Source organism: Podarcis bocagei (assembly GCF_964188305.1).
Source record: "Podarcis bocagei genome assembly, chromosome: 14".
NCBI lineage: Eukaryota > Metazoa > Chordata > Lepidosauria > Squamata > Lacertidae > Podarcis > Podarcis bocagei.
Genome location: NC_138139.1, coordinates 42,360,783 through 42,379,320, shown reverse-complemented (window position 1 = coordinate 42,379,320; position 18,538 = coordinate 42,360,783). Strand labels below are relative to the sequence as shown.

The window sequence follows — 18,538 nt, the reverse complement described above, 5'->3', positions numbered from 1 at the left end:
GGGGAAATGTGTGATGTTGGCTTCTCCAGTTTTTGCTTGTTTCTTCTTGTTTGAGGTAAAGATCTTGAATCCAGGAGATCAGGGAGGTTGTGAGCAACTTGGGTGAGGTAAAGATCTTGAATCCAGGAGATGAGGGAGGTTGTGAGCAACTTGGGTGAGAGCACTTGGGGCTACCTTTGAAGGTGACCCGGAAACTACAATTAATCCAGAATGTGGCAGCTAGACTGGTGACTGGGAGTGGCCACCGAGACCATATAACACATGTCCTGAAAAATCTACATTGGCTCCCAGTACATTTCCGAGCACAATTCAAAGTGTTGGTGCTGACCTTTAAAGCCCTAAACAGCCTTGGCCCAGTATACCTGAAGGAACATCTCCACCCCATCGTTCAGCTGAGGTCCAGCTCCGAGGGCCTTCTGGCAGTTCCCTCACTGCGAGAAGTCAAGTTACAGGGAACCGGGCTGAGGGCCTTCTCTGTAGTGGCGCCCGCCCTCCCAACAGATGTCAAGGAGATAAACAACTATCTGACTTATAGAAGACATCTGAAGGCAACCCTGTTTAGGGAAGTTTTTAATGTTTGATGTTTTATCGTGTTTTTAATATTCAACCAGATGGGTGGAGTATAAATAATAAATTATTATTATTATTATTATTATTATTATTATTATTATTATTATTAGCTATACAGTGTTGGAAAATGAAGTGGTTGGTATGGAAGGTCAGAGAAACCACACCTTTCCAGTATCTCTTTCATTCTACTTACTACACTGGGGATATTCTTACATTCTACTGTCCCTGCAGAGAAGTCAGCTCCACCTGGGAGACCAGAGTTCAAATCCCCACTTGGCCATGAAATTCACTGGGTGACTTTGGGTCACTCACTGCCTCTCGGCCTAGCCTACCTCACAGGGTCGTTGTGGGATTAAATAAGAGGGGGGGGGACTCTTGTATGCTACCTTGAGTTCCTTGGAGACAAATGTGGGACATGAATCCAATAAAGAAATACTAAAGGAATATGCTCACTTGTGACGAGTACAAGGTTTTTTTGGGTTTTTTGCAAAAGCTTCTTCTAGGCCTATAACAATCTTTTTAAATAGAATTGGGGGCAGGGCTTGTCACACCAGCTTATTTCTCCCCCCCCCCTTTTGGCAGTGGGGTATTGCCGTTCTCATTAAGCTCCCGGTTTTTGTTCTGCAAGGCTGTTTGTGCATGAACCTATCTTTCCCTGAAGCTGCTGCACACAGGCTCATTATATTAAGTATTCTGTGTGCTTAATGATAACAGGGGGGAAAGGTGCATTGTGGGTCATTTTCAAAGACTGCTTGTCATTGAGAGCACAAAAACGGCACTTTAGGTAGGGAATGTTTTCCAGCTTGCAGGGTGGATCAAGAACCGGGTCACAGACCATTTTTGACAAATGGATGGGACCACCCACCTGTAAATCATCTGATGTCATTACTGTGTCAGGTGACAACTTAAAAGCCCAGGTAGGGCTGGGAATGCCCCCTGCCTAAAACCCTGGAAAGCTGCTACCTGTCTGTGTAGACAGTACTGAGCTGGGTAGGCTAGTGGTATGAGACAGTTTCTATGTTAACTATATTTTTTTTAAAAAATAATATTTATTACTTTTCCAACAATTTAAACACTACAAAAAAAGATAAACAATACAATACAAAAACACTAGATAACACTACCACATTAAACTAACAAAACAAAACAAAAACAGTTTAAAACACATCAAACAATTTCAATATCTTATCTTTCATTCACTTATTTCAACGACCTCCTCACACCTCCCTTTTTGTATTCCACTTCTGTTAATTGTTTCAGCAATTCCTTTCCATCTTCCTCTGTTTTCTATCCTATAATTATCTTACACTTTCTAACCTTATTTTTTCCTTTAATACTCTATTAATACTTAATTCCTTATAACATTTCTACTAAAGCCATATAACATCATTCCAACATTTTTCTAACATTCATTAATTTTACAGTATTTCTGTAAATAGTCTTTAAACTTTTTCCAGTCTTCTTCCACCGACTCTTCTCCCTGGTCTCGGATTCTGCCAGTCATTTCCGCCAGTTCCATATAGTCCATCAACTTCATCTGCCATTCTTCCCGGGTGGGTAAATCTTGTGTCTTCCAATACTTCGCGATAAGTATTCTTGCTGCTGTTGTTGCATACATAAAAAAAGTTCTATCCTTCTTTGGCACCAATTGGCCGACCATGCCCAGGAGAAAGGCCTCTGGTTTCTTCAGGAAGGTATATTTAAATACCTTTTTCATTTCGTTATAAATCATCTCCCAGAATGTCTTAATCCTTGGGCATGTCCACCAAAGGTGAAATAATGTACCTTCAGTCTCATTACATTTCCAACATTTATTGTCGGGCAAATGGTAAATTTTTGCAAGCTTGACTGGTGTCATGTACCACCTATATGTTAACTATGATAACTATTGTACAGTGGTACCTCTGGTTGCAAACGGGATCCGTTCCGGAGGCCCATTCCAACATGAAAAGAGTGCAACCCGCAGCGGCACGTCTGCGCACGCGCAGGTTGCAATTCACTGCTTCTGTGCATGCGTGTGACGTCATTTTGCACTTTTGTGCATGTGCAAATGGCGAAACCAGGAAGTAATCCTTTCCGGTACTTCTGAGTCGCCACGGGACGTAACCTGAAAGAACGTAACATGAAGCGGACGTAACATGAGGTATGACTGCAATGAAATTTGTGGTGTCCTATATTTAATAAATAACTCCTGAATAGAGGTGAAATCAGAATGATCACCATCACGTGTCAATTTCTTTGACACAGCAATGAACATAACTTCCTTGAACCAGTTACCTAGGGCCAGTGCTTTTTTTCCTGGGGGGACGCAGGGGTACGCATACTCCTAAGCATTTTGTGAATCTTTGTACTTTTGTCCATTTACTTTTCCCGATTTGAACTATAAAATGGTGGTTTTCTTGAGTCAAAATGTGAGTAGCCCTAAACATGTGTTTTTTTAGGGAAAAAAGCACTGCCTAGGGCATCGCATGAAGTGTCTCTCCAGTCTTGAGTGGATACTAACTGAACAGCTACCAGAAGGTAAATGAAGATCTGCTTTACCTTTGTCAAAAACAGGCAAAATATGTCATCTAGGACCCAGGATTTCATTTTGACCTGTGAGCACGCCAATTTCTGTAATCACGTGTGGCAGCCATTTATGGAAGATCAGTTTTCAATTTGACAAAATGCTTAAACCTGTTTCAGGTGGTTTTGTTGTTTTAGAGTTTGTCAATTTGATCTATTGTTCTCAGAGTGTTTCTGCGCTGTATTTTTCTTTCACCCTGTGCACCACATGGTTGGTTTTATGCTACTGAAGCAGACTTTAAACTCGTTGAGCTAATAAGTAAGATGGACCAGTGCTATGACTTGGTATAAGCGGAGCATCCCAGGCAGTGGCGGAGCAAGCCAATCAGGCGCCTGTGGCGGCGTGCATGCCCTGCGCCCAGGGGCGGGGCCAGCCACAAGTGGGGCGGGGCCAGCCAGGGCAGGATGCTCCACAGGGCCCCTGAGGAGTCTGCCTGCCTCCTCCCACTCATCTGCCTGACAGCTGGGGGGGCGGCTGGTGGACCATTTGGGGCAGCGAGGAGTCTGCCTGGCACCCAAGCCGCCGTGTCACTCCCAGGAAAGACGCGTGGCTCAGGCGTGCTGCAAGCCCCGTGGTGAGTGCAACCTGGCATTTTGTCACCCCCCTCAGTGGTGACACCCGGGGCGTAACACCCCTACCACACACCCCTTCCTCCGCCCCTGACCCTAGGTTCCTAAAGTGTTAGCAGCTTTAACAATTCAAAGAGGGAGCAGACTCTATTCTCTTTGCAGTGAGCCCTGTCCCCTATCTCTAATTGTGTGGGAATTAAGCCACGTGGCCTGCTGATAAGGCCATGGACATTTTTAACCAGAGCAGACCCAGGCTAGGTCCCCTTTCTCCTCTTCCGTGGTGTCTGCAACATCCTGGAAGGCCAGAATGAGAGCTCTGTGGCTGCTTGTCCTGACTGGTTTAGCATGCCTTCCTCTTTCTACTGCAGAAGGTGGCATTGGCCCATCAGAGAAGAAACCAAAGAAAGCCAGACTGTCCCAAATCAAGGAGGAGGACAATGTTCTGGTCCTGAAAAAGAGCAACTTTGACAGGGCTCTGAATGGAACACAGTACTTGCTGGTGGAGTTCTGTAAGTACTTCTTCTTCCAAAAGAGATATTACTATCTACAGTGGTACCTCGGGTTACATACGCTTCAGGTTACAGACTCTGCTAACCCAGAAATAATACCTTGGGTTAAGAACTTTGCTTCAGGGTGAGAACAGAAATCTCGTGGCGGCGGTGAGGCAGCAGTGGGAGGCCCCATTAGCTAAAGTGGTGCTTCAGGTTAAGAACAGTTTCAGGTTAAGAACGGACCCCAGAACGAATTAAGTACGTAACCAGAGGTACCACTCTATCTATCTATCTATCTATCTATCATCTATCTATCTATCTATCTATCTATCTATCTATCTATCATCTATCTATCTATCTATATCACTACATTTCTATTTCCTCTTTCCTCCAAGGAGCTCAAGGTGCCATACGTGGTTCTGTTCCTCTCCATTTTGGCCTCACAACAACCCTGTGAGGTAGGCTAGGCTGAGAGAATGTGACTGGCCCAAGGTCATTCAGTGAGTTTCATGGATGAGCAGGGGTTTGAACCTCAGTCTAACCACTAGGCCACAGTGGCTGATGAGCTAATCTTCACAAAATGGGCACATTAAACCTGAATGTCTAACAGTGCTGGGGATGTAGGGTAAATTTTATTCTGCTGTCATTTAAAGGTGAATCTGCCTAATTTGTACTTTCGGGGGGGGGGGAGTACAAGAATCGAAACACAGCCATCCTGCGAAATTTGCACTTCTCTGAATTTTGTGGCACAGTTCGTCAGGCAACTCATATATACAAAAGCATATATTAGCGCAAAGTGTACCTGAAGATGCTTACATTCATGCTAACAACATGCAAAAATGTGTGATATTAGGGGAATTCACTACAAAAATGTAGATATTACACAAAATTGTGTGTAAGGAGAAATTTGCACTAAAATGCTGGTGAATTTTCAGAAATATCACACACACACACACACACACACACACACACACACACACTGATGTGGAAATGTGAAGCAAACTTAAGAATGGAAAAATGAGAAAACGAGGGAAACAGAAATCAATGTATTTGCCTCGTGCCACCTTAAACTAACTGTGCAATAAGTCCAACTGAATCAACGGGAATTACTTCCTATGTTGTCCAGAAAAGAATGCTTCCTTTGGAGTGAAAAGGTTTCCCCATCTCTTATTTATTCCACCCTTTCCATGGGCTCATTGAGCTGGGCTATCTAAAGGCCAACTAGTCCACTCGCCAAGCCAAATTTAGGACTGCTAAATCTCCCCCACTCCTAACCAATATAGAAACTGCAGCCAATGATCTGCTTCAAGCAAAGAAGAAGCATATTATAAGAGAATCTAGATACTGTGAAAGCAAGTCAAGGCGCCGTGCCCTTATTTTCTCGCTGCATAATGTATACCAGCTCATGGTGTGTTCCTGCTGTTGACTTTTCAGTTTAATCCATTGGTATAAAAATATGCCAAGGTTGATTTTGGCTTTGATCTAGCAGTAGTTGTAGTCACTTATTAACTTTTTAGCAAACTGAAAAATCAATGCAAATAATGAACATCCATTATTAGCGCAGAACGATTTTGTGGATATATGTTTTGCTAAAACATATACAGAAGAATTCTGTATATGTATATGTGTGTGTGTGTGTGTGTGTATATATATATATATATATATATATATATATATATATATATATATATATATATTCTTCTGTATATGTATTCTGTATATGTATTCTTCTGTATATACAGAAGAATTCTGTTTGAAGTTTTGAAAATGGGACTTTGGGGCAGCAAGTGAATTTGTCAATTCTGTTTTCTGTTTTTTCTGTTTCCCTTTTTTCCAGTTCTCCATATTTCTAGGTTTGTGATTATTATTATTTTAAGTCTCCATGGATGCCCATTAGCATTTCAGAACATTTTCTCTCTAATATACAGAGTTCTGAATGCAGTTTTTCCTGAAGTAAAAAGAATGCAAGTAATTTCCACTGATATAATGCATTTTAATATGATGTTTTCATGAATATATGCATTTCTATGCACATTGCTTGGCTCAGAAAACAGCATAGAAAAACACGAAGTACGAATTTTAAAGGATAATTGTGTTTTGGTTTGCAGATTGCTTTGGAAAGTGATAGGTTCATGTTACAATTTGAACAGAACTTAATTTCTCCCCTCTCCCTGGAGACTAGTCATACATGCCTTTCTTACAAAAAATAAACAAAGATAAAGGAGGTGAATATGGTATTGTGTGTTTTCTATGCGGTGGAGGGAGGGACACACACACACACACACACACATTTTGAATGTAAAATGTGTTATTGTGTGTGAGTCACTGAATTTCTTGGAAGAGGCTTATTCATGCAGCTTACTCTTTGACCTTCTTATGTAACAGTGGGGGGAAAATGCATATTTTTTCTTCCGACAAAGAAAAGTATGTTCATTAGAATTATGAAACTCTGGAGGATCAAAAGTTTGTTATCTCGAATGGGGTGGGGAAGGACTCTCCCCATTCCATCCACTTCCAGGGGTGCATCTAGGGACTTTCTGCAAGCTCCCTACCTACCCCTGTGCTGTGACCCTTTCCCTATAACGGAAGCACTGATGGGCACTGAGCAAACCCCCAAAATAGCATATTGCACAGTGCCCACAGCTGTCTGCATTTTTATTTTTATTTTTTTGTAATTTGAGAGTGAGGGCTGGTTGTCAGCACACACACACACACACAAAACTTTGGCTTGTATCTACCAAAGTTCTACTCAGAGTAAACCCATTAGAATCAATGTCCCTAAGTTCCAGTGATTTTTTTCCTGGGTACACAGTACTGGCAACTTTCCCTCCCACCAAATGTTAAAAGTGTGGGACTTACATCACAACTTCATGGTGAATGCCGGCACCTTTTCTTTGAAAGAAGAAGCACTGATCATGTCCATTAATTTCTCCCCTGAGTAGGACTAGAGTTGGATACGGCCATTTGTTCACAGGGCAGGCAAAAACAGAGTGCCCCAACTCCTCCTCTAAAATATTTAAGCCTTTTTAGTACTCACCAGTCCTCAGGAGTTGCGGGGTGGGTGGATGTCTTGACTGTCTCGCTATGACTGCTGCGTCCCTGGTTCCCCTTTGCAGATCCTTTTCTGTGTCCCGTGCCTGGGTTGTTCTTTTCAGGCAAAAGTGAAAGCTTGCTCGCAGCTGTAGCCTGAATTGCCTGGCCCGACTGTCATACAATCTGTGCAGTAGTGGTGGGACAAAGTCCAGCCTTGGCTTGGAGCGGTGCCCTCAATGCTCACATCTGCTGTGTTTAGTGAGGGGTACCCCATTCCTTCCTTTCTTTACTTATCGTTAGTGGTGGCTGCTGCCTGTCGAGACTGGTAAGGCAGACAACTGGGAGACCAGCAGTGGGTGGAGGCAGAGGCAATGACAAGCAAGAAGTCAGTAAGAAAAATGGCATGTAGGGGTTGGCCAAAGGCAGTCTGAGATTGATGGGGCCATGCAAAATTTGCCTGAATAGGTCAGCCTCCACTGCTTATAAACTGCTTTCCCTCTGCAGTGGTGACCCCCAAAGCAGCAGCAGCAACAGCTGCTATTATTATTATTAGTTTATTATTATCATTAGTTTATTTATTCCTCAAGGAGCTCAGGGTGCAGCAAGATAAGCTTTCATCATGTAACGGGGCAGGGAACCTTGGGCCGAGGGTCTGAATGCAGCCCTCTCTCTATCAGGCCCTTAAGACTCTGCCCAGGCCACGCCCCAGAGGCCACGCCCTTCACTGGCTTGGCTATGTGCCCTGATCTAGTGATTTTGCTAGGCTGGTATGTGTCCTCAAATGGTGATAAAACCTCTTGCTTGCCTGGATAGAGGTTGGAAAGTTGTGCATGTCTGACTACACTGATTTTTCCCATGGCCACCACCACAGGTATGTGGCCCCCGGAATGAGGAAATCTGGCCCTCAGGCTGAAAAAGTTCCCCATCCATATTATTTTCTAATGATGCACCACTTTACCCCGCTGAATTATATGCTTAGGAATTATTATTATTATTATTATTATTATTATTATTATTATTATTATTATTATTATTATTATCATTATACCAGTAGAGAGAGCCAGTGTGGTGTAGTGGTTAAGAGTGGTAGACTCGTAATCTGGTGAACCGGGTTCGTGTCTCCTCTCCTCCACCTGCAGCTGCTGGGTGACCTTGGGCCAGTCACACTTCTCTGAAGTCTCTCAGCCCCACTCACCTCACAGAGTGTTTGCTGTGGGGTAGGAAGGGAAAGGAGATTGTTAGCTGCTTTGAGACTCCTTCAAGTAGTGATAAAGCGGGATATCAAATCCAAACTCTTCTTCTTCTTCTTCATCTACCTGCAGGGCTCTCAGAGCAGCATACATGGTTCTCCCCCTGGTGTTATCCTCACAACGACCCTGTGAGGTAGGTTAGGTTGAGAGATTAGTGACTGGCCCAGGGTCACCCAGTGAGTCTCATGGCTGAGTGGGTGATCTGAACCTGGGTCTCTCTGACCATAGGTTCAACACACTATACTTACAGCCGCATTCCTTTATTCAGTTGGCGACGCTGAAAGATTTCCAACGCTCAGCCGCGTTGAGGCTAGGATCAGCGTCCATAGCATTGCAGACCCGCAAGAACATAAGACTCATGTACTTGGCCTTGTGGCAGCGAGCTACGCCTTGGTGGAGAGGCTGGATGATGGAGGTGGCGCTATGGGGCAGAAAGACAACTTCAAAGTTGCTGTGAGCAAACCGGTCTCCCTGGGGGTGGCCGGGAGCATCATTGACAATCAGCAACACCTTAAAGTCAATTCCTTTCTCTTCGAGGTACTGCTTGATCTCAGGAATGAAGCATCGGTGGAACCAATCCAGGAATATTGCTGCCGTCACCCAAGTCTTTTTTCTCCGTTACCAGAACAAGGTGTTTGTCTTTGCCTTTTAGGGCATGAGGATTTGCAGACCCACAGAGCAAGCCAGGCTTTATTAAATGCCCGGCCACGTTGCAACAAAACAACAATATCACACGGTCTTGGGCCGCCTGTCTTTCTGCTTTCAAAATGTACGTGCGGCTGGGCATTTTCTTCCAGAAGAGCCCCATCTCGCCAGTTCGGGGAGATACCCCTTTTCTTCTTTCTTTAACTGTTTGGAGTAGGGTTTCACCGATTGTTTATTGGCGGGCACAGCCTCGCCAGGGCTGTGCCCATTTTTCATGTTGAAGCTGTTGAGCCAACCTTGGCTGGCTTTGAACTCCTTCTCATCACACGGCCTCCCCTCTTTGATAAGAGGTTTGAACAGCGCATACAGGTCAAGAGCTTTTTCTCGCATCATGTTGCCATCGATGGGAACACCTTGGCCATTCATTTTCTTCCAGCCATAAGTACAACCCCTTTCCCGCCTTCACCAAAGTCTGATTGTGAACTTGGCTCATCACCTGAGCAGTTATGGGAGCACCCGAGGATTTCCCAAACTTGGGTCTCCAGCTGTTTTTGGACTACAGTTTCCATCATCCCTAACCCCTGGTCCTGCTAGCTAGGAATGATGGGAATTGTAGTCCAAAAACAACTGGAGACCCCAATTTGGGAAACTCTGCTCTAAATGCTACATCACACTGACTGTGTCAAAGTGGGAGCCAACTGCTATTCATGCCAGCTTCTGCATGTTGCCATTCACCCTAAGTAGCAAAATAGAGTGGACAAAATAGATTGGGCTGCCCTGGTTGGGACTCCACTCACAAATTACCCTAAAATGCATTATTCTTGAATATCCCCATTCCCAAATGTGGTTACATAAAAGCCTAACAGGCAAGGATCAAAAGTCTTCTGTTTGAGTTCTCTTCTCTATCGAATGCCATAGAAGACATTAGATGAAATAATTAACGTGCCAAGGAGACTGCTGGGTATTATTTCAAGGCGGCTGATGGCTGTGGTAGGCTAGAGGATGATTAATGGAGGTCTCCTGGTAATTATGATGAAAATAAATGTTTCTGGGATTTGCAACTGATCGGCATGTTAAGATGAACAGATTAAAACCTTCTAGCCATTTATCAAAAGTCTAATGAAAGTGACTGTCCCATGCTGGTTTTGGATGGGACAGTTACATAATACGGTGTCTTGAGGAATAAATACAGAAAAGTTATTTATTTCTGCATTCAGATGGCTGTAATGAGCCATAACTTTCTATGCTACCTCAGCCTTCTTCCCCGCTGTTGCAGAGGATGCTGTGACCATTGGTCATGCTGGCTGGGCTAATGGGAACTGGAGGCCAGTAAAATCTAGAGGGGCTTGGTTGGAAGGGGTCTTTTATTTTAATGGCTGTCTCCTCTCAAGGTCGGTTTAAAGAGAAAGGAGAGGAGGGGCTCTGTGGTTAACAGAACTCCTCTGCATCTGAGTCCAGCATTCGCTCTCTCCTGCTCATCAACCCGAGAACTGGAATACAGAGTTGATGCCTGGGTGTACAGATTACAGCCACTTCAGGTTGCGTTTTTTCGGGTTACAGACCGCCGAAACCTGGAAGTACCGGAATGGGTTACTTCTGAGTTTCGGCGGTCACGCATGCACAAAAGCGCTAAATCACGCTTTACACATGCGCAGAAGCGCCAAATCGCAACCCGTGCATGCGTAGACGCGGGTTGCGAACGCTGTGGGTTTGGAACGTGCATCCCGCACGGATCACGTTCGCAACCCGAGCGTCCACTGTATGTCAGAATCCACAGTGCACAAACCCCTATGCAGTTACATCCTCTGTCACAGAACATGTTTCTGATACACAACTGACCACGGCCTGCTACGTGCATGAACACATTCTCACCGTCACAACCACAACATATCTTTGCCACTGCCCTGTACTGGAAATGTGTTGGAAAGAAAGCCATCTCTCCCCTGCCTGCTTATTTTGCAAGGAATTCACTGCTGCCTTGGCCTTGAAGCTCTGACAGCTTGCTACTTAGTTTTAACAAAAAGCAGATACCTAGCTAAACAGAGATTTTTAATGCATTTGTTTTACACACTTGATGTAACGTTCGTTAAATCCCAAAGCCAGAGATGTCCAGTATCAATCAGATCATCTCTGTCAACTGAGTCAATTAAGGATTGAGGCCCTTTTATGTTTTCACACTGTTGAGTCAGAATCACAGAGTTGGAAGTTTAAGCATTTTCTCCTTGTAACCCCCCCCCCCAACCTGCAAATAGAAGATGCATTTTTGTCTTTTCGCTAACAGTCAGGGCCTCTCTTATCAGCTCTGCATAGCAGAATGAAACTGGCCTTCAACTTCAAAGCCAGGACAACAATAAATTTTCCTGATCCAGACAAGTCTTCATGTAAGAGATAGCAGAAAAGCAACATTTTGTATGGGACAGAAGAATACTGAATTTATAAGCTTTGATTAGTAAAACTTTGACAGTAAGAGCTGTTAGACAGAGGAACAGTCTCCCATGGGAAGCTGTGGACTCTCCTTCTGTGAAGAAGAAGAAGAAGAGTTTGGATTTGATATCCCGCCTTTCACTCCCCTTCAGGAGTCTCAAAGCGGCTAACATTCTCCTTTCCCTTCCTCCCCCACAACAAACACTCTGTGAGGTGAGTGGGGCTGAGAGACTTCAGAGAAGTGTGACTGGCCCAAGGTCACCCAGCAGCTGCAGGTGGAGGAGCGGAGACGCGAACCCGGTTACCCAGATTACGTGACTACCGCTCTTTACCACTACACCACACTGGCTCTCCAGGTTTTTAAGCAGATGGCCATCTGTTGTGGATGCTTCAGCTGAGATTTCTGCATTGCATGGGGTTGGACTAGATGCCCCTTGGGTCTTTTCCAACTCTAAGACTAAATTAAAGATACCTATTGCCATAGTAATTAGGAGCAAGCTGCTCTGACCAATGAAATTAGTTTTAGGGGTCTGTTATCCAATCATATTGCTGAAAGGGATCGCTCATGGGCTAATCATGTAAAGAGAATGTTTTAAAAGTGCCTTGAATTTTGTATCCGGCGTCCAGAATTTGGAGAATTCCTCTAGATCATTTATTCTTACTGTAGTCTTATTGGAACGTGTCCAGAGGAGGGCAACCAAAATGGTCAAAGGCCTGGAAACGATGCCTTATGAGGAACGGCTAAGGGAGCTGGGCATGTTTAGCCTGGAGAGGAGGAGGTTAAGGGGTGATATGATAGCCATGTTCAAATATATAAAAGGATGTCACATAGAGGAGGGAGAAAGGTTGTTTTCTGCTGCTCCAGAGAAGCGGACACGGAGCAATGGATCCAAACTACAAGAAAGAAGATTCCACCTAAACATTAGGAAGAACTTCCTGACAGTAAGAGCTGTTTGACAGTGGAATTTGCTGCCAAGGAGTGTGGTGGAGTCTCCTACTTTGGAGGTCTTTAAGCAGAGGCTTGACAACCATATGTCAGGAGTGCTCTGATGGTGTTTCCTGCTTGGCAGGGGGTTGGACTCGATGGCCCTTGTGGTCTATTCCAACTCTATGATTCTATGATTCTAGTCTGCAATAAATCTGAACTCTTTCCATGACGCTGCTGTCTTTATTTGGCTAAAGAGGACCAGTGTCATTTCCAGACCCCCTTTGTAGGGTAACAGAATCACTCTGGCTCTTGAACTGGAGGTAATCTTGTCATTGTGACTACTACTAGCCAAACCTTTCCTCACCAAAAGGGCATGCTGTGATCTGCCAGGGAAAATTTGGAATTTTAAAGCTCGTTTTACGTTGTACTTTATTTGGGGCTGAGCTAAACCTCTGTGGATGTTGCTTTGTGTTACTTTCATTCATTTTGTAACGGGTGGATAACCTGATACAAGTAAGCAATTCTGGATCTTATAGCTTTGTTGCCCACGAATTTGCCTAATCCTCTTCAAAGCCATCTAGATTAGTGGCCATCCCTACTCCTTGTGGGAGGGATTTCCATAGGTTATCTTCCTATGAAAAAGCATTTCCTTTTGTCTGTCCTAAATCTCCCAACAATCAATTTCATTGGAATATCCCTGCTACAGTACATAGTAATTGAAGTCTTGTTGCATCACAGAAGTTTCCCATCCTTAGCTACTGCATGTAATCCTTAGCTACATGCCATGTAATGTTTGTGTTGTATTTGTGGGAGATCAGTCTTTTAGTTCTGCAGCTCCTTTCCTCTGGAACTCCCTGCCTGCTTGTCAGGGAACTGCCATCGGAGGCAAGAGGAGAGGTAAGACGCTCCAGTGATGCAGGGGAGGGAACTAGCAAGGAGAGAGAGAGAGCTTCCGCTGGGGAAGGAAATCCAGGGGACACCAGGGAGAAAGGGGAGGCTGAGAGTACTGCGGAGGGGAGGCTCCGAGACTCTTCCAGTGAAATCAGCGGAGAGAGCACAGGACCTCCGCTTGGCACGCCCACGCTGTGCAGAAGGCTTCCGCGCAGAGAATCTAGGAGGAGACTTGGCGTCAAAGAATTTCTATGTTGGAGGAAGTTTAGGAGACACCCACTCACGGATTCTGCCAGTGACTAAGACAGTCGCGTTGTAAGGGCTGTCAAACCAGGGAAAGGTTTAGCTATACGACCAGCTTGGAGCAGTTTGCAGTTTACGCACAAGCAACCCCAATTCCCATTACACTGCTGATATTAGGCAGAGCCTTCATTTCACTGTTTTCGATAGCCACTAAAAACTTTTTAAAGGCAAACCTACCCAGACACCTGATTTTATTGTGTACATTTTTTTAATGTTGATGTTATCTGTGATAAGTTTAATACATCTACTGCTTTTAAAGCTTTATTACTATCGCCAATGAATATTTTGCATTGTTTTATTAATGCATTTATTATCGTTGAAATTTGTACACAGCCCTACATCTGTAGAGCTCAAAGCAGTTCACAATATAATATATAAACTGCTTAGAGATTATTATTATTTGATTAAGTGGTATATAAATCTTGCTAAGTAAATGAAATAAAGAAATAGCAAAAACACACTCTTTACCTGGTCGCAGTTCTTCCCACTATGAAGATGTACTGTACTTCTGTTTACATTTGCATAGTTCTTTCTAAATTTGCATCTATAAATATACATTAGCATATGCAACTTGTACACAAACCCATTCTCTTCTGTGGTGATCAGTGCAGGATTTACGTATAATCGAAACAAGCTATAGCTTAGGGCCCCACACTCTTGGGGGGCCCCAAAAAATTTAGAGGAAAAAAAAATCTGGGTGTACATTTCCAAAATATAAGATAAAAAACAAACAAAATAAAACTTACATACAACAACAGTGTTTTGTGTTGCGTAGGCTCCTATGATGTAAGTAACGGGCCCCGCCTACTAGCCTGCTCCCTAAAATATGACTGGTTTGCTCATTTTTAATATACTTCTTCTTAATTGTATTTCAGTTCAACAATTACTTTGATAAAATACATATTTTGTTATGTGCAAATGGCTTTAGATACCTATTAGGTCCATAAATTACCAAATAGCATATATTCAACAAAAAAAACAGAGACAATTTGTTGTTGACAAAGGACAGTTGGGCATATATAGGGCCCCATTACCTTCAGTAGCTTAGGGCCTCATCAAAGCTAAATCTGGCCTGGTGGTGATGCTGATTATGGGCTTCCTACGGGCATGTGGTTGACTGTTGTGAGAACAGGAAGCTGGACTAGACAAGCCATTGTTCTTATGTTCTTCTGTGTAAGGGGCATCCTAGCCAATGTGGATAAGCAACTGCTTTTCTTTGTCTTGGTTTTTCCCAGACATCCCGTTATCTGGACCTTCTCAGAGCTTGGCTGCAGAGTTCGCCAAAGCTGCAGAACAGTTGAAGAAGGAATCTGTGGATATCCGATTTGGCAAAGTGGATGTGACCGATCAGAAAGACTTAAAAAAGGAATTCGGCATCTTGGAATATCCGACCCTGAAGTTTTTTGTAGACGGTGACAGGAAAAACCCTGTTGATTGCAAAGGTAAACCCATACGCAGCTGCAAATATGCCTGTTTGCTCACAAGGGGGAGCTTGTGCCCAGCTCTCAAGCACACAACGGAATCGTTTCAAAACTTAATAAATTTGAGCACATGCAAGAGTGTTGAATAAGGACAGGGGCATTTAGGGCTGGGTGGAAAGGGGTGGGAGGGAGACAGTTTCACAAAACACTTCACCCACCACAAAATATGCCCACTGCATTGGGAACAGTTGGGTTGTGTGTGTCTATGAAATGGGATGAAAATGCTCACTTTTCATAGCAGGAACATAAATCTTTGCTCACAAAAGGCACACTCTGAACATGTCGTCTGCCAGCATCACCAGATGCCAGCAAATTCCAGAGATGGGGAATTCCTGGCCCTTCGGAGGTTGTTAGTGTTGGAATGAAGAGAGGGGGGAATGAAACAGAGTGGCTGCAATCTCCATACCGCAACATTTTGTTGCAGGGTTTCATTTGGTCAAATCTTTAAAAACCGCTGTAGATCACACAGGGCCCCCGGACATTTGACGGTCTATTGACCCTGTGCCACCACTGTGATTGCTTTTTCCGCTGCCACCACCCCATTTCTTACAGGGACACACGGAGTCCAGACAGTTGTTAACATAAACAAATAATCAAGTTTATTTTTAAGTGCAGGAACAAGCTTGTGGTTTCAGTTAGTTTTTCTTGACAGTTTCTTAATCTTAGTTCCTAACAACTTCAAACTGATTATCCCCAACTATCTATCTGACTCCACCTAACAATTCCTCTCACTCTCTCACAATACAACTCTACCAACCCACACCTAATCCTTCCCTCTTCAACTCTGAAACCTCAACTGACTTTCAAAACCTCCCACTCTAACTTTTACTCCCCCCTTGCATTCCCACTGGCCAATCACATTCTCACTCATTTAACCCTTTCCTAATGACCCACCTAGGAGGTAAATGCCACAACCGCTTTCAACTTAAGCAGATGGATTTTCAGGAGTTAAAACTTTGGATCCCTTCCCACTGGGGAAAGCTCAGCTTCAGGACTGAACAGCTCATGTACCGCTTCTCAGCACCTTTTTATTTCCCCTTTTGTTTAGCGGGAAAACATACAGGTTTTGCTTCTGATACCTAATTCAATTAGGCAGACTGCTCAATAAGCTGTGGAATGATCCCGAAATCATTCTGGATTAAATTGCTAGTCGATATTTTGTGCAGGGTTGGGCTAAACGGTGTTTTCCAGATTTGCCATGTAAATCACATCAGGACGTGCTCTTTTCAGGGTTTTCTTTAAGTAATAATAATAAAAAGGAGAGTGGCTTGACCTGAACAAACCTGAACAGACGCGAAAGCTGGTGATTAGGCAACTAATTGGCAGCACATCCAATTACACAGGAAAGGCACAATTGTGCATTAGTTAAGCCAGGAATGGGGAACCTATTTCAGCCCAAGGATCACGTTTCCTTCTGGGCAATCTTCTGTGGGACACATGCCATGCCAGTGGTGGGAGGAGTCAGAGTTAAAAGTGGGCGGAGCAGTGAATGTGAATATTTACATTTAGACTCAATTCTACACCCCTCTCTCCCTATCTTCCATCCAGGCAACCAACAGGCACTGTTACAGTTCAGTGACATATTCCAGCCAGGCAAAAACACTCAGGTCCTGTTTTGCACCCTTGTGAGAGGTGGGACAATGCTGAGGGTCAGATAGAGCGATCTTTAGGGCCGCATTCAGACTCCTGGTCTGAGGTTCCCCACTCCTCAGTTAAACTCTCTTAAAGTGCTCTGTTTGGATGTGTGAAAGGGCAAGTCGGGACATGTGGGGCATTGGGCCCCATCTGGACCACACATTTAAAGCACTCACATGCCACTTTAAACAGCCGTGACTGCCCCAAAGAATCCTGGGAATTGTAGTTTGTGAAGGGTGCTGAGGATTATAAGGAGATCCACTATTCACCTCACAGAACTACATTTACTAGTGTCCTGTGGGAAAGAGGGATTGATTGTTTAAAGATTCTGGTAATTGTATTGTTCCTGCTGATAAACCTGTTGATTCTTCTTCTTTTCTTCTCTTTTTAACAGGAGTTAGAGAAGCTTCTGCCTTCATTACATGGGTCAGGAGACAAATAGGACTCAGTACTGTACTTCTTAATAGCACAGACCAGGCCAAAACCTTCATAGACTCTGATGATTTGGTGGTGATTGGCTTTTTTAAGGTAAACTATTGTGGATGGGAATTAATGTGATGCAGCAGCAAAAAGAGCTAATGCAATTCCAGGCTGTAGTGTTCAGACCAAGGGAAGTAACAGTACCTTGGTCAGACCCCACCTGGAGTACCATGAAATTTAGCAAAACAAACAAACACATAACATCTGAGGTCCTAAACTGCAGCTGACTGAGCCTGCGTGCAAATTCATCCCTGAGTTGCCTGTCGAGTCCTCTTGTTGATGTGCAACCCTTAGATGATTTTAAGGGAGGCTTAGACAAATTCATGAAAGATGGGGCTATCAGTGGCTATGAACCGTGATGGTGATACTCTGCTTCCACAGTCAAAGGCAGAAATGCTTCTGAATACCAGTTGCTGGACAGAGGGCTCTTGTGGGTTTCCTACACACACCTGGTTGGCCAATGTGGGAACAGGATGCTGTAGTAGATAGGCCACTGGACTGACCCAGCAGGGCTTCTCTTATGTCCCCCCCCCCCATATACAGAGCCTTCAAGGTGGAGCTGTGGAGGTTTTCTATGATTCTGCAAGAGATGTCACTGAACTTCTGTTTGGAGTAACAGCCAGCGAAGAGGTTTTTGCTGACTTTGGCATCAGAGAAGACATGGTGGTTGTGTTCCAAAAGGTATTATTAACACGTGTTAAACTCATTCTCCAGTGGGATCCTTATGTAGCAGAAACAGTGCAGAAATACATGATATGTATAAAAAGCTGTAAGGGAACAGGGACAGGCCAGCAGCTGTTGGCTCTCCTCTCCTTGAACAATGTGGTGTAGTGATTAAGAGCAGTGGACTCATAATCTGGTGAACTGGGTTCACTTCCTCGCTCCTCCACATGCAGCTGCAGGGTGACCTTGGGCCAGTCACACTTCTCTGAAGTCTCTCAGCCCCACTCACCTCACAAAGTGTTTATTGTGGGGGAGGAAGGGAAAGGAGATTGTTAGCCGCTTTGAGACTCCTTCGGGTAGTGATAAAGCGGGATATCAAATCCAAACTCTTCTTCTTCTTATTCCTTCCAACTGCTTGTTACAAGAACTCCATTATGGTCTTAGTGTCTGGACTTGTTGTTTTCCTTCAAACTCCCAATTTCCTTTCCTTTTGTGCTATGTCTTTTATATTTGAAGCCTGGGGTGATATTTTGTGATCTACTCACAGAGCCTTTTTCTTTGCTGGAGTGAAATGTTTCAACTAAATAGCTGGATAAAATGAGAGCAGTG

General features: G+C 44.0%; 1 protein-coding gene across 1 annotated transcript in view; it reads left to right on the top strand.

The window, feature by feature from the left end:
- The first annotated feature begins 3,955 nt into the window (after positions 1-3,955).
- Positions 3,956-18,538, top strand: part of PDILT (protein disulfide isomerase like, testis expressed) — a 28,401-nt gene continuing 13,818 nt past the window's right edge. Inside the window, exons 1-4 of the mRNA XM_081169573.1 lie at positions 3,956-4,214; positions 14,906-15,112; positions 17,181-17,314; positions 17,810-17,947. Coding sequence (XP_081025699.1) covers positions 4,013-4,214; positions 14,906-15,112; positions 17,181-17,314; positions 17,810-17,947 — 681 coding nt within the window. The 5' untranslated portion in view covers positions 3,956-4,012. The remainder of the gene's footprint in view (positions 4,215-14,905; positions 15,113-17,180; positions 17,315-17,809; positions 17,948-18,538) is intronic.